Source organism: Marmota flaviventris, chromosome 19 (assembly GCF_047511675.1).
Source record: "Marmota flaviventris isolate mMarFla1 chromosome 19, mMarFla1.hap1, whole genome shotgun sequence".
Taxonomy (NCBI): domain Eukaryota; kingdom Metazoa; phylum Chordata; class Mammalia; order Rodentia; family Sciuridae; genus Marmota; species Marmota flaviventris.
In genome coordinates, this window is record NC_092516.1 from 15,064,011 (window position 1) to 15,077,955 (window position 13,945).

General features: G+C 36.9%; 1 protein-coding gene across 1 annotated transcript in view; it reads left to right on the top strand.

Moving 5' to 3' along the window:
• LOC114096938 (phospholipid-transporting ATPase ABCA3-like) overlaps positions 1-13,945 on the top strand; it is a 169,261-nt gene that overhangs the window by 86,313 nt on the left and 69,003 nt on the right. The window contains exons 14-15 of the mRNA XM_071605765.1: positions 1,625-1,775; positions 6,610-6,708. Of these exons, the coding sequence (XP_071461866.1) occupies positions 1,625-1,775; positions 6,610-6,708 (250 nt within the window). The remainder of the gene's footprint in view (positions 1-1,624; positions 1,776-6,609; positions 6,709-13,945) is intronic.

Sequence of the window (13,945 nt, forward strand, 5' to 3'; positions counted from 1 at the left end):
ATTCAAAATAACAACCTCCCTTTATAAAAGACAGCAAAACTGGGACCCAGATTTATCAAAAAAACTTTTCTAAAGTCATTTTAGATACCCCTTTAGTTTATGATCACCTTACAGTTTTTTGAGTTTGAACAATTGTCTTTAAAGGGTTTCACATCCAAAACTGGGCTTCTGACATCTGAATTGGGTATGCCTGGGTTATTTAAATAGCTGTGCTTTTAAAAATAAACCATTAAGGGGCTGGGGTTTGGCTCAGCAGTAGAGCGTGGGGCTCTGGGTTCAATCCTCAGTGCCACATAAAGATCAATAAATAAAATAAAAGTATTCTAACTACAACTAAGAAAAAATAAATAATAGTAATTTTGAATAGTGTTCACAAATCAGTATATAGTAGGTGACTACATATTTTAAAAGTGGCATAATACTCCAGGGCATTCAGATCCCTTCTGATAGCTGATAAATTTTAAATCTGCTAAAACTGAATTTCTTATATTTTAATCAAAACCTTAGGATTTGAATTTACTTCTTGGCTGGCCTGGGAAATTCCATGTAGATGTCAGCACTGAGTTCTCACTAACTATTCACCTCTCTGAAAAAGAAGGCATTTTCTTATTGATCAGATTCTTCAAAAAGACAAAACAATATAAAAGCATATTGTGTCATGATTCCAGAGAATGTTAAATTTTTATACCAGTGATTGAACTCAGGTGCATTTGATCACTGAGCCATGTTCCCAGCCTTTTTGTTATTTTTTATTTTGAGACAGGGTCCTGCTAAGTTGCTTAGGGCCATGCTAAAAGTTGCTGAGACTTGCCTTGAATTTAGGATCCTCCTGCCTTGGCCTCCCAAGTCACTGGGATTACAGGCCTACACCACAAAACCTGGTGAGAAATGACAATTTTATACATCAATTTTTAGCTTTAAGCAAAAATAATTTTGGTTCCCATACTTAGTAAACAGTGGAGAGAACACTTCATGCTCTGATGTGAAGTACCTCAATTGTAAAATGGAATTATAGTCTTTTCTACTGTAAGCAGATTATAAATCTAGGCTTAGCTCAGAGATCCATGCTCAAGATCTATTATTTGCTTTTAAAGCATCATAGTAAGAAACAACAAAGCAGTTACAGTGACCAGTCATTTGTTATTTTCAACACAACATATGTTTCAGTTTATTCTGTTTGCTGATTATTTCCTTTGACTAGAATGTAAGCTCTGATGATGATGATGTGAATTTTTCTCTGCTTTGTTCATTACTATATCCCCAGGGCTTTAGTAATAGCTGAATGAGTATTTATCAGGATTTTAGTTTCAAGAATGATAAGTAGCCAAATAACAAGACCTTTCTTCATATATTGGTTGTATCAAATATATGTTAAATCATTGTAATTCTTTAAGAAAATTTTTGCAATTATAAAGAAAGATATTATTTGTTCAGTATCTTATTTCTTAGAATAGCATTTCTAAGCTGTAGTTGTGAGCTTCCTTATGGTCATTACTTAATGTCTGCAACACACCATGTCTTCTTCCTTATAGACGTAGATAAATTGGAAAGCCAAGTTTGGTCTCACAAGGGTAAAAAAAAAGTGCAAGCATCTTCATTTGATCATCTAAATGGTTTATCTCAGGTGCTGGATATCACATAGTCATGCAGAGGGAACCACGTTGTGATGTTGAAAAAATCTCAGCAATGATTCAGTCTCATGTTCCAGGTGCCATGTTGGAGGACGATATTGGAGATGAATTATCATTTGTACTACTCAAAGAGTATACACATAGGTATGGATGGATCCAGAAAGCTCTATGGTTTTTGGGTGACCAGAAATCATTTTTAATTTTCCAGGTCTAACAAGCTTAGTGAGTATTGTTTTTATAACAAACCATGTTTCCAGCTGCTGTTTGCAGGTAGAGTTAGGAAGCTCACAGTATTAAGATTTCTTTTGCTGAACACAGGATCACCTCACAAGCTCATTCGGGCTTATTTGATATTTTTCTTTTTGTTTGTTTTTGGGGGAAGAGGTTTGCAATCTAGTAGCTAGAGCTTTCTAAAAAGGATAAACAAATAATGGGATGTTCCTTGTACACACATTTTTTCTGCATTGTGAGTCATATATAAGGAGATATTGTGATGATAAAAGTAAAAAATAGCTTGAACGGAAACTCTGCAGTAACTGTAATAGAGAAAACAGGAATTTTGACTTCAGCAGTTAATAAAATTAGTTGTAGAGAGACAACAATAATTCTACCTGAGATTACCATCCCAGCTAAAAGTGTTCATCATTGTCCTTTTGGGAGTGTGTCATTTTTTGTTTTCATACCTGAAGTTATTACTGTGAAGATATTCTATTTTAAATTAACCCATGAAAGAGAGGGGGGAAAAGCAACCAGAATAAAATGACCATGACCCATTTAAATTATAGAAATTCATTATTGTAGGGAAAAAAATAAAAGGACAAGAATTGCTTGGTTATTTCTGAGACTTTGGCAGCTACAAGTAATTGTTAATTTGCTTTCTGCCAGGCACAGTTCTTAGTACTTTACATGTGTACATTTACATGAGAAAACAAGGAAGAGACTTAGAAATAGTATTTATACCCTCAAGTGCCTAGCTTCCTATCCACACAGTGTGGCTAACAAAAGTGAACTTGAGATTTTTAAATAAGCTCTAAGCTTGTTCTTTAAGAAGATTCGTACATTCGGTAAAACTTTAGTCATATTGATCATCAAGACAAGGAGAAAATACACAAATTACCAAGTAGAAAATATTTAACTTGAAAAGTCCTTTATTTATTAAAGAAATTGAATATATAAATAATTAGAAACATCATGCTAACCCCTATAAATATCTGTAGTTATTATGAATCAATTAAGAACTAAATAAAACTTTTAAGTTCAAAAGTATTTTTTAAAATCTTACCATGAATCAGGCATGGTGGTCTGAACCTGTAGTCCCAGGCTGAGGCAGAAGGATTGCTTGAACCCAGGAGTTTAAGACTAACTTAGGCAACATAGCTGGACCCAATCTCAAAAAAAAAAAAAAAACTTCCCACAGAGAAAAATGTGGTACCACATAGTTTCAGTGATGATTTTTCCCAAACATTAAAAGAAGCAGAAAAAAAAAGTTACACAAAAATATTTTTAGAAAAAATTTTCTAGAAAAGTAACATTTCCTCACCCATTTTATAAGGCTAGTATTATCCTGATACCAAAATCAGTCAAATAGAATTACAAGAATAATTTTATTAATATTACACAATAACCTTTAACATATGAGGCCTTAAATAAAGATGAACACCAAGCAAGCACTGTGGGAATTCTACTAAGAAAACTCAAAAAGAACAAGAAAATGGTCTAAAATATGTGAAGAGGTGTCATAGGAAGAAGGAAACAGATTAAACTGAGGGATAAGATTAAAACCAAGAATCAAAGCAAGGTAAAATTAGATGGAAATAGAATTCATCCTAGAATGGAGGAAATTTACAAATTGGAGTTTTGAGATCACTATGCCTGAGGGTAATTAGTAGGCTTGATAATCCCTCATTGAGAATTGGAGATATGTTTAAGAAATTGATTGATTTCTATAGAAGATTTTGTTAACTTAAAACAATGTTAACTCTTCCTGATAAAACTATTCTTTGTAATCCTTGATGTAAATACAACACAGAAAGAAATTTCACATAATTACCCTGGCTATTTGGTTAAATCTTTTTTTATTTAGTAGCCAGATTCTACTTGACTAACTCCATTTTACCACTTCTTCCTATAATTTGAGAACTCTTTTCCATTTGATGTAGGAACCATAAATATATGAAGTAACTGTTGCCAAATAGCTATATATAGAAAGTAAACTGATATATCAAATGTCAAGTTATAGTGAGGATAGATTTGCTAAGGTAAATTCTTCAGCCTACTTTTCTTTGTTTCATGATAAGAATTACAATAATCTATTAAACATTTTTCCACTGATAACTGGACATTTTTATACAACAAAATAATATTGAAACAATCATCTAACCAAAAAAAACTTTCAAAATTGGTCAAAGGATTTGAGTAGAAATTTCTCCAAAGAAAAGATATACAGATGGCCAGTAAGCACATGAAAAGATGCTCAACATCATTAGTCATTAAGGAAATGCAAATTAAAACACACAAAACTAGCAAATTGTGGTAAGGATATGGAGAAAGTGAAACCCTATTGTATTGGTAGTTAGAATGTTAAAAGGTGGATTTATTTTTTTAAGTTCCTGAAAAACTTAAACATAGAATTAAAATGTGATCTGACAATTCCACTTCTAGTTTTATAACCTAAAGAACTGATGGCAGGGACTTGAATAGATAGTTATACACCAGTATGCATGGCAGTATTATTCACAATACACAAAGGGAGTAAACAACTCAAATGTTCACTGATGGATGAATGTATAAAAAACCTGTGGTGTATCCATAAAAGGGATATCATTCAGTCTTTTTTTTTATTTTTTATTGTCAGTTGTTCAAAACATTAGTTCTTGATATATCATATTTCATACTTTGATTCAAGTGGGTTATGAACTCCCATTTTTACCCCGTATACAGATTGCAGAATCACATCAGTTACACATCCATTGATTTACATATTGCCATACTAGTATCTGTTGTGTTCTGCTGCCTTTCCTATCCTCTACTATCCCCCCTCCCCTCCCCTCCCCTCTTCTCTCTCTACCCCCTCTACTGTCATTCATTTCTCCCCCTTGTATTATTTTTCCCTTTCTCCTCACTTCCTCTTGTATATAGTTTTGTATAATAATGAGGGTCTCCTTCCATTTCCATGCAATTTCCCTTCTCTCTCCCTTTCCCTCCCACCTCTCATCCCTGTTTAATGTTAATCAGTTTCTCATGCTCTTCGTCCCTACTCTGTTCTTAGTTACTCTCCTTATATCAAAGAAGACATATGGCATTTGTTTTTTAGGGATTGGCTAGCTTCACTTAGCATAATCTGCTCTAAAGCCATCCATTTCCCTGCAAATTCCATGATTTTGTCATTTTTTAATGCAGAGTAATACTCCATTGTGTATAAATGCCACATTTTTTAATCCATTCATCTATTGAAGGGCATCTAGGTTGGTTCCACAGTCTTGCTATTGTGAATTGTGCTGCTATGAACAGTATTCAGCAGGACCCGGACCGAGAAGCAGTTTCCGCGGGTTCTTTCGCCCTGGGCCAGAGCAGTTCTGGGAGCCGGAATTCGGCCGCTCTGTGCTCGGTATATGTTCTGATAGGAGCAGGCTCCAAGAAGCAGTTTCCACAGGTTCTTTAGCACTGAGCCTGAGTAATTTGCCTGCGAGACGCAGACGAATGGCAGCCTGAAATTACCTGTTCTATGGCTAAATGAGGTGCGATCAGTCGAAAACAGGGATGGTGACGTCAGCTCTCCAAGATGGTGGCCGCTGGCTTCCTCTGTGGTCTGACCGGTGTGGAGAAACGAATTGGACCGCTTCCTTCCCCGTCTCAAACCCAGAATGCAGCACTGAGCACGGGGATTGCACAGCTGGCAGAAGCCCGCAGAAACGGCAGCGCTGTATCTTTGCGTTGCTATCTCGTGGTTTCCCAGTGCGCGCCACAGACTCTAGCCGCAGGGCGATTTGCTGAATAAGCAGCGTGACACTCCGTGCGGACAAATCTCTCGTGTTTGAGCCCCCGTAGCTGATCCTCGTGCGATGGAAATCCTTCCTCTAGGTTTTGGAGCACCCCAATTTTGCTGGAAATTCCTTACAAGATAGCTTTTAGCCGTTCTAACTCGTCATTCTCCCGCACAGTGACGCGGTACACGGGGGTAATGCACTCCCTTCGCCGCCATCTTCTCCTTTCCTGTCTTGAGTTTTTATGCAGTTTGTTAGGTAGCAAAGCTAATTGACCCTTCAGGTATCTCTTCTCTCACTTCAGTTCATCCCGACCTCCCCACCAGGCTGAAGGGCTTGCATATTTGATCTTTCTGGTTGAAGTTTAGAAGTCCAGATCTCTAGTCTCCATCCTTCCAGATGCATGTGTCACAGAGCTGGAAATAACATTTTATTCACCAAATGTTACTGGGCCTCTCGCAGGCCCTCCCCGCAGGTCCCCGAGGCGGGATCATTCAGTCTTAAAAGTGAATAGAACCTAATACGTGCTACAACATGAAAGAATTATACTAAGTAAAATAAGTCAGACACAAAATGATAAAAATTGTATTTTATGTACATAAAATAGACAAATTTGTAGAAGCAGAAATTAAGTTAAGGTGGATGAAGGAATGGGAAGTTACTTTTTAATGGGCATAAAGTTTCAGTTTGAGATGGTGAAAAAGTTCTGGAAATGGATAATGGTGATGGTTGTACATTATGAATATACTTAGTGGCACTTGAACTTTACACTTATGTAAAATGACAAATTTTATGTTATATATTGTACCACAAAATGCATTTTAAGAAAATAATAGAGAAAATATAATTGATAATGTTAATTTGTATTAAATGGGAAAAATGCTTACATTTAAAATTCTTATTTACTAGAAAATAAAATTAACTTTAAAAAACAGGGTAAAATTTATCTATACTAACACTAGCTCTTTCTTTTTTCCTTTTTTCTCTCATTTCAGATTTGAAGCTCTGTTTGATGAGTTGGAAAAGAATCAGAAAGAGCTGGGCATTGCCAACTTTGGAGTTTCAATCACTACCATGAAAGAAGTCTTCTTTAAGTAAGTAATAAGGACTTTAAAAAAACAATTTCTACCCCTAAAACCCTACATCAATTTAAGATTACACTTCCCCCCAATTGCAGTTGGTAGAATCATAGTATCACTGAGTTTTCAAATATTTTTGCTAATGTATTTCTATATGTTCAGCTAAGAAATATTTAAAGATTTTTAATTTGGGCCTTGATGTATAGTTTTTCCTCAGTAGAGAGTTTAGAATTGGTCAAGGAAAATATAGAATTATATCTATGTATTATATGAAAAATTTTTTTTCTAACTTATAGTGTACAGTACAAATGACTTTAAAATTTTGACCTAACCATATTTCTGTTATTTATTTAATTTTTATATAGTTTGTCTCTCACTGTGTAAAAATTCAAAATCACAGCACCCATGGAATTCATGTTGTCACGAAGCAAAGTCAGCTAGTTAACAGTCACAAGGATTTACCAAATGTCCTTTTCTGGTAAGGGTATGACAAAGCTGAAGCTAGACTTCATTCTCTTAGGATCAAGGAGTTTATCAATGCTTCAAGTAGACTTGGGATAATTTATTCACACAAATTTTTAAAAGACTGATATATATAAGTTAAAATGTGACTTAATTAATTTATAATAAGGATAATTTGTGTTGTGACTTGAACTTGTCCCACAAAGTTCAGGCTCCTCTTGTGTGCTTTCTTTACCTTTTACCTTCACAGCAAGAGGATCCTCACCAGGTGTTGGCCCCTCAGTCTTGGACTACTCAACTTCTAAAACATGAGAAATAAATTTCTGTTCATTATAAATTAGCCAGTCTCAGCTATTCTGTCATAGAAGCACAAAATGGACTAAGACAATTTATAATAAGAAGTGGTCTCTTGGTCATTCAATAAATCTTCTCTTGTCTCTTCATAGAGAACTAAATTACAATGAGAAAGTTTCTATGTAAGCACAGCTATAAAAAGCTCCATAAGGGTAGGGATCTTGCCTTTTTTGTTCAGTGATTATACTTGGGACCTCACACAGAAGCTGTCATATAAAGAATACTCAAAAATAGTTCTCAATGAGTAAATTAATGAGTGTTATTTATTCATTAAAGTCATCGTTTCCATGATAAAAGCTCTACCTGCAACTGGGAAATTATAGTTCAAAACCTTGGACAGTGCCAGGCACAGTGGTACACACCTGCAATTCCAGTGAGATGGAAGCTGAGGCAGGAGAATCACAAATTTCAAGACTAGCCTCAGAATTTAGCAAGACCCTGTCAAACAATAAAAAGAAGTGGGGGTGTTTCTCAGCGATAAGATGCTCCCTTGGTTCAATCCCCAGTTTAAAAACAAAAAGCCTTGGACCATGATGAGTCCTTTCCACTAGGGCTTATTGGCAGTGTCAGTCTCTTTTCCTACCTCCTCCTTAATGAATAAATTTTCTTTAGTTCAGGTTGGAGACTGTCAAATTTAAATTAACAGTGACTTGCTCTCTTTAAGATAATTATTTAAGATAAGTTACCAAACCTCTACAAGTTTCAGATTAATCTAAGAACAGCTAGAAAAAGAATATTAATATAGTTTGTTTATTAGGAATTTCACAATGATGATATTAAATTATGAAGGTTTTTGGAGTGGTTTAAGTTATTCACATGGGTGCCTACTATTTGCAAAGCACTATTCTAAGTATCACATTTAAAGACAAATAATCCTTACTACTATCCAGTGAAATAGGGTTCAATTTTTAGGGAAGAAAACTAAAACCAGAGAATTTACACAATATCAGCTTACTGAGCAGGTAAGTGGCAGATCCAATAAAATTGAGTTTTTTTCCTTACAGATTTTGAAATACACACATACATGCTCATGCCTTCCTCTTAAGAAGATAATCATTTTGCAAATTATTCCCCAATTTGTCTTTCCTTTTTAATTTTCATGTTATTTTTAACTACAGCTCCCATTATTTTTGTGGGTGGTACCAGGGATTGAACTCAGAGGCACTCAACCACTGAGCCACATCCCAGCCCTTTTTTTGTATTTTATCAGGATCTCACTGAGTTGCTTAGTGCCTCTCTGTTGTTGAGGCTGGCTTTGAACTAACAATCCTTCTGCCTCAGCCTCCTGAGCCACTGGGATTGCAGGTGTGTGCCCCCACACCCAGCTAGCCCCCCATTTTTAAAAAAAAATTTAGTTGTACACAGACAAAATACCTTTATTTTATTTATTTGTTTTTATGTAGTGCTAAGGATCATACCCAGTGCCTCACACATGAAAGACTCTACCACTGAGCTACAACCCCAGCCCAAGCCCCCAATTATTTTCTTTTTAAGGCATGTCAACTTTGAAATTACCAACCATATTTTCTTTTAATATCAGTTTGATTCAGCCAAGTGGTTTAGAATTTGTTGTCTGAAGTGAAGCATGGATTAAACCGTTTTTACCCAAAATAATTAGTCCATTGTCTCACTACTAGTCATTTAAAATGCTACATGTACAGTACTTGCACATCTTGAATAATGTGTTCAGAATTTACCTTCTACTCTACAAATCTCACTCATATTTATGTGTTAATTCTACCCTTTAAACAGTGCAGTTCCTCCTCATTATATCTTATTTACAACATTAGTGACAAAATCAACTAATATATGAATCTTAACGTCATTTGTCAGTTTCCATGAAAAGTATACTTGAAAGTTATTTTTTTGTTTTTATTTTTTTATTAGTTGTTCAAAACATTACAAAGTTCTTGACATATCATATTTCATACATTTGATTCAAGCGGATTATGAACTCCCATTTTTACCATATATACATATTGCAGATTCACACCGGTTACACATCCACTTTTTTACCTACTGCCATACTAGTGTATGTTGTATTCTGCTGCCTTTCCTATCCTCTACTATCCCCCCTCCCCTCCCCTCCCCTCCCCTTCCCTCCACTCCCCTCCCCTCCCCTTCCCTCCACTCCCCTCCCCTCCCCTCCCTTCCCTTCTTCTCTCCCTACACCATCTACTGTAATTCATTTCTCTCTCTTGTTTATTTTTCCCCTTTCCCCTCACTTCCTCTTATATGTAGTTTTGTATAACAATGAGAGTCTCCTTTACCATGCAATTTCCCTTCTCTCTCTCTTTCCCTCCCCCCCTCTCGTCCCTGTTGTCATTTTTTAGTGTAGAGTAATACTCCATTGTGTATAAATGCCACATTTTTTTATCCATTCATCTACTGAAGGGCATCTAGGTTGGTTCCACATTCTAGCTATTGTGAATTGTGCTGCTATGAACATTGTTGTAACAGTGTCCCTATAGTATGCTCTTTTTAGGTCTTTAGGGAATAGACCGAGAAGGGGAATAGCTGGGTCAAATGGTGGTTCCATTCCCAGCTTTCCAAGGAATCTCCATACTGCTTTCCAAATTGGCCGCACCAATTTGCAGTCCCACCAGCAATGTACAAGTGTACCCTTTTCCCCACATCCTCGCCAGCACTTGTTGTTTGACTTCATAATAGCTGCCAATCTTACTGGAATGAGATGGTATCTTAGGGTGGTTTTGATTTGCATTTCTCTGACTGCTAGAGATGGTGAGCATTTTTTCATGTACTTGTTGATTGATTGTATGTCCTCCTCTGAGAAGTGTCTGTTCAGGTCCTTGGCCCATTTGTTGATTGGGTTATTTGTTATCTTATTGTTTAATTTTTTGAGTTCTTTGTATACTCTGGATATTAGGGCTCTATCTGAAGTGTGAGGAGTAAAAATTTGTTCCCAGGATGTAGGCTCCCTATTTACCTCTCTTATTGTTTCTCTTGCTGAGAAAAAACTTTTTAGTTTAAGTAAGTCCCTTTTGTTGATTCTTGTTATTAATTCTTGTGCTATGGGTGTCCTATTAAGAAATTTGGAGCCCGACTCCACAATATGTAGATCGGAGCCAACTTTTTCTTCTATCAGACGCAGAGTCTCTGATTTGATATCAAGCTCCTTGATCCATTTTGAGTTAACTTTTGTGCATGGCGAGAGAAGGGGATTCAGTTTCATTTTGTTGAATATGGATTTCCAGTTTTCCCAGCACCATTTGTTGAAGATGCTATCCATCCTCCATTGCATGCTTTTAGCCCCTTTATCAAATATAAGATACCTGTAACTTTGTGGATTTGCCCTATGGCATAATATATGGTCTATTTTTTAGAAGGATCCATGTGCTACTGAGAAAAACGTGTATCCACTTGATGATGGTTGATATATTCTATATATGTCAGTTAAGTCTAGGTTATTGATTGTGTTATTGAGTTCTATAGTTTCTTTATTCAACTTTTGTTTGGAGGATCTGTCCAATGGTGAGAGAGGTGTGATGAAGTCACCTGTAATTATTGTGTTGTGGTCTATTTGATTCTTGAACTTGAGGAGAGTTTGTTTTATGAATGTCGCAGCACCATTATTTGGTGCATAAATATTGATAATTGTTAAGTCTTGTTGGTGAATGGTTCCTTTTAGCAGTATATAGTGCCTTCCTTATCCCTTTTGATTAACTTAGTCTTGAAGTCGATTTTATTCGATATGAGGATGGCCACCCCTGCTTGCTTACGAGGACTGTGTGCGTGGTATTTTTTTTCCCAACCTTTCACCTTCAGCCTGTGTACATCTTTTCCAATCAGATGTGTCTCCTGGAGGCAGCATATTGTTGGATTTGCTTTTTTAATCCATGTTACCAGCCTATGTTGCTTTATTGGTGAGTTTAAGCCATTGACGTTTAGAGTTACTATTGATATATGATTTGTACTTCCAGCCATGTTTGATTATTTATCTTCTTTTTTTAAAAAATTTGGTTTGTTTTTCCATGATTAGCTTCCCCCCCCCAGCCCTCTGGCTTTACTGAGGTACTTCCCACTGTTGGTTTTGGTTATTGTTTTTCATTTCTTCCTAGTTTACTGTTTTGCTCAAGATGCTTTGCAATGCTGGTTTTCTGGCTGCAAATTCTTTTAACTTTTGTTTATCATGAAAGATTTTTATTTCGTTGTCATACCTGAAGCTTAATTTTGCTGGATACAAAATTCTTGGTTGGCATCCATTATCTTTCAGAGTTTAAAATACGTTGTTCCAGGATCTTCTCATTTTCAGCATCTGTGATGAAAAATCCATTGTTAACCTTATTGGTTTACCCCTGAATGTAATCTGCCTCCTTTCTCTTGTAGCTTTTAATATTTTCTCTTTGTACTGTATATTGGATATCTTCATAACAATGTGTCTTGGCGTTGGTCTACTGTGATTTTGTATGCTCGGTGTCCTGTATGCATCTACAATTTGTACATCCATTTCCTTTTTTATTTCTGGAAAGTTTTCTATAATTATTTCATTCAGCAGGTTGCTCATTCCCTTGGTTTGAACCTCTATACCTTCCTCTATCCCGATGACTCTTATGTTTGGTTTTTTTATGTTATCCCATATCTCTTGGATGTTTTTCTTGTGATTTTTTACCAGCCTTTCTGAGTTGGCTAGACTCTTTTCAAGATGATATATTTTGTCTTCATTATCTGACGTTCTGGCTTCTACTTGCTCCACTCTGTTAGTGATACTCTCATTTGAGTTTTTAATTTGGTTTATGGTTTCCTTCATTTCTAGAATTATTGTTTGATTTTTTAAATAATCTATATCTCCTGATAAAGATGCTTATTTGCTTCTTTTATCTGTTTATGTAATTCATTTTCAATGTGTTCTTTTAGTGTTAGAATTTGCTGTCTCATGTCCTCTTTAAGATTCCATTCCATCTAAGGTATTCCTTGATTTCTTTATTTGGCCATTTTTCTGATGCCTCTAGGTCCTCCTGTATATTTAGGCTGTCCTGCATTGTTTGTACTCCTTTTCTTCCTTGCTTTTTCATGTTGCTTATATTACTTCTTGCTCTGTTTGACTGCTGAGTTACTGTTTACTCCTATAAATTTATTTGGTTTTGTGTGACTCTGGGGTCTCTCTTTTGTGATGGAAGTCTATGACTAGAGATGATGAGTTTTGTTGCACTATAGTGTTGATTCATTCATTTCCTAAACTGTGTACGGAGTCTGATGGCATATAGCGGTCTGCAGTTTGGTCTTGGGACTTATATTTAAGTCGAATGATGTGATGGTATTGAGGTTGCTATCTCTTGGCAACCTTGGAAGGTTGCTCTACTGACGAGGGATGTTAACAGGAGAATGGTCTGGAGTATTTGGGTAGCTAGGGACTTGGTAGCACTATATAACGCCTCGGAACATTGACCTATACATATTTAGTAAATTACACATAAACAGCGTCGTGATGCTTGGGAGGAAAGGTATTAGAAGGGAAGGGAAGAAGTCACTAAAGAGAATGAGAGTAAACAGGTAGAATTCAAGGAAAGGGGAATAAGGAAATTGAAAAGAAATGAAAAGACAAAAAAATAGAAAAGAAAAAAATTTAAAAAAATAATGAAAGAAATAAAAATTAAAAAATAATTAAAAAAATAAAAAATAAATAAAAATGAAACCCCCCCCAAAAAAATTTTTTTAAATGCAGTCTTGATTAACTTCTCTTCCAGTAGGTGGAGCTGTTCCCATCGGGTCAAGCTTCTCCTCTCAATACACGGGAACCAATCACTGTGCAGCAGCGCCTCCTCCCCGACTGTGCGGGTCTCCAATCCTGAGTCCTAGGGCCTTTTCTTGTGTCTAGTCACTTCCCCACTTTTCCTCCAGCCAAGCCCCACTCACCGGTGACGCTCACCACAATACTGGCTACACGCCACGTCTGCTGCTCCCGGGAGCCCTATTTTCTTGAACTACTGGGCGCACTCTCCCTGTTTGCCGTTCTCTCAGACCCTATGTTTGTGGAGCTTGGGGCTGAGAACCCTCAGCGTATTTTGCTTGCCTTCCGGTAGCCACGCCCCCGGTAGCTGGTGCAAGAGACCTCAGTTGTCAGCACTGGTGGGAGCGGTAGCCGGGGGTCCCGCGCCACTCCTGATTCCCTCGGTCTGACTGTCGTGCTCATGGGAGAGCTGGGAGGGGCCCTTGAGGTTTCCCCGCTGTGTGGAGAGGGGGGGCTGGGGGTTACACACCTGCCGCTGCTGGTTTCAATGAAGTTATCTCCTCTGCCGCATTCTGGTGACGTCAGTTCTCTGCCATGGTGGTATCCCATGCAAATGGCGACAGTTCGTTCCCTTTGCCGGGTACTGGCTGTCCCAAGCCCCGTCTCAAACCTGTGGCCACTGCCTATGAAGGCTCAGTTGGTATTAATCTCCGCAGGTTCAGAAGGGCTGACCAGTTGTTTCAGCAG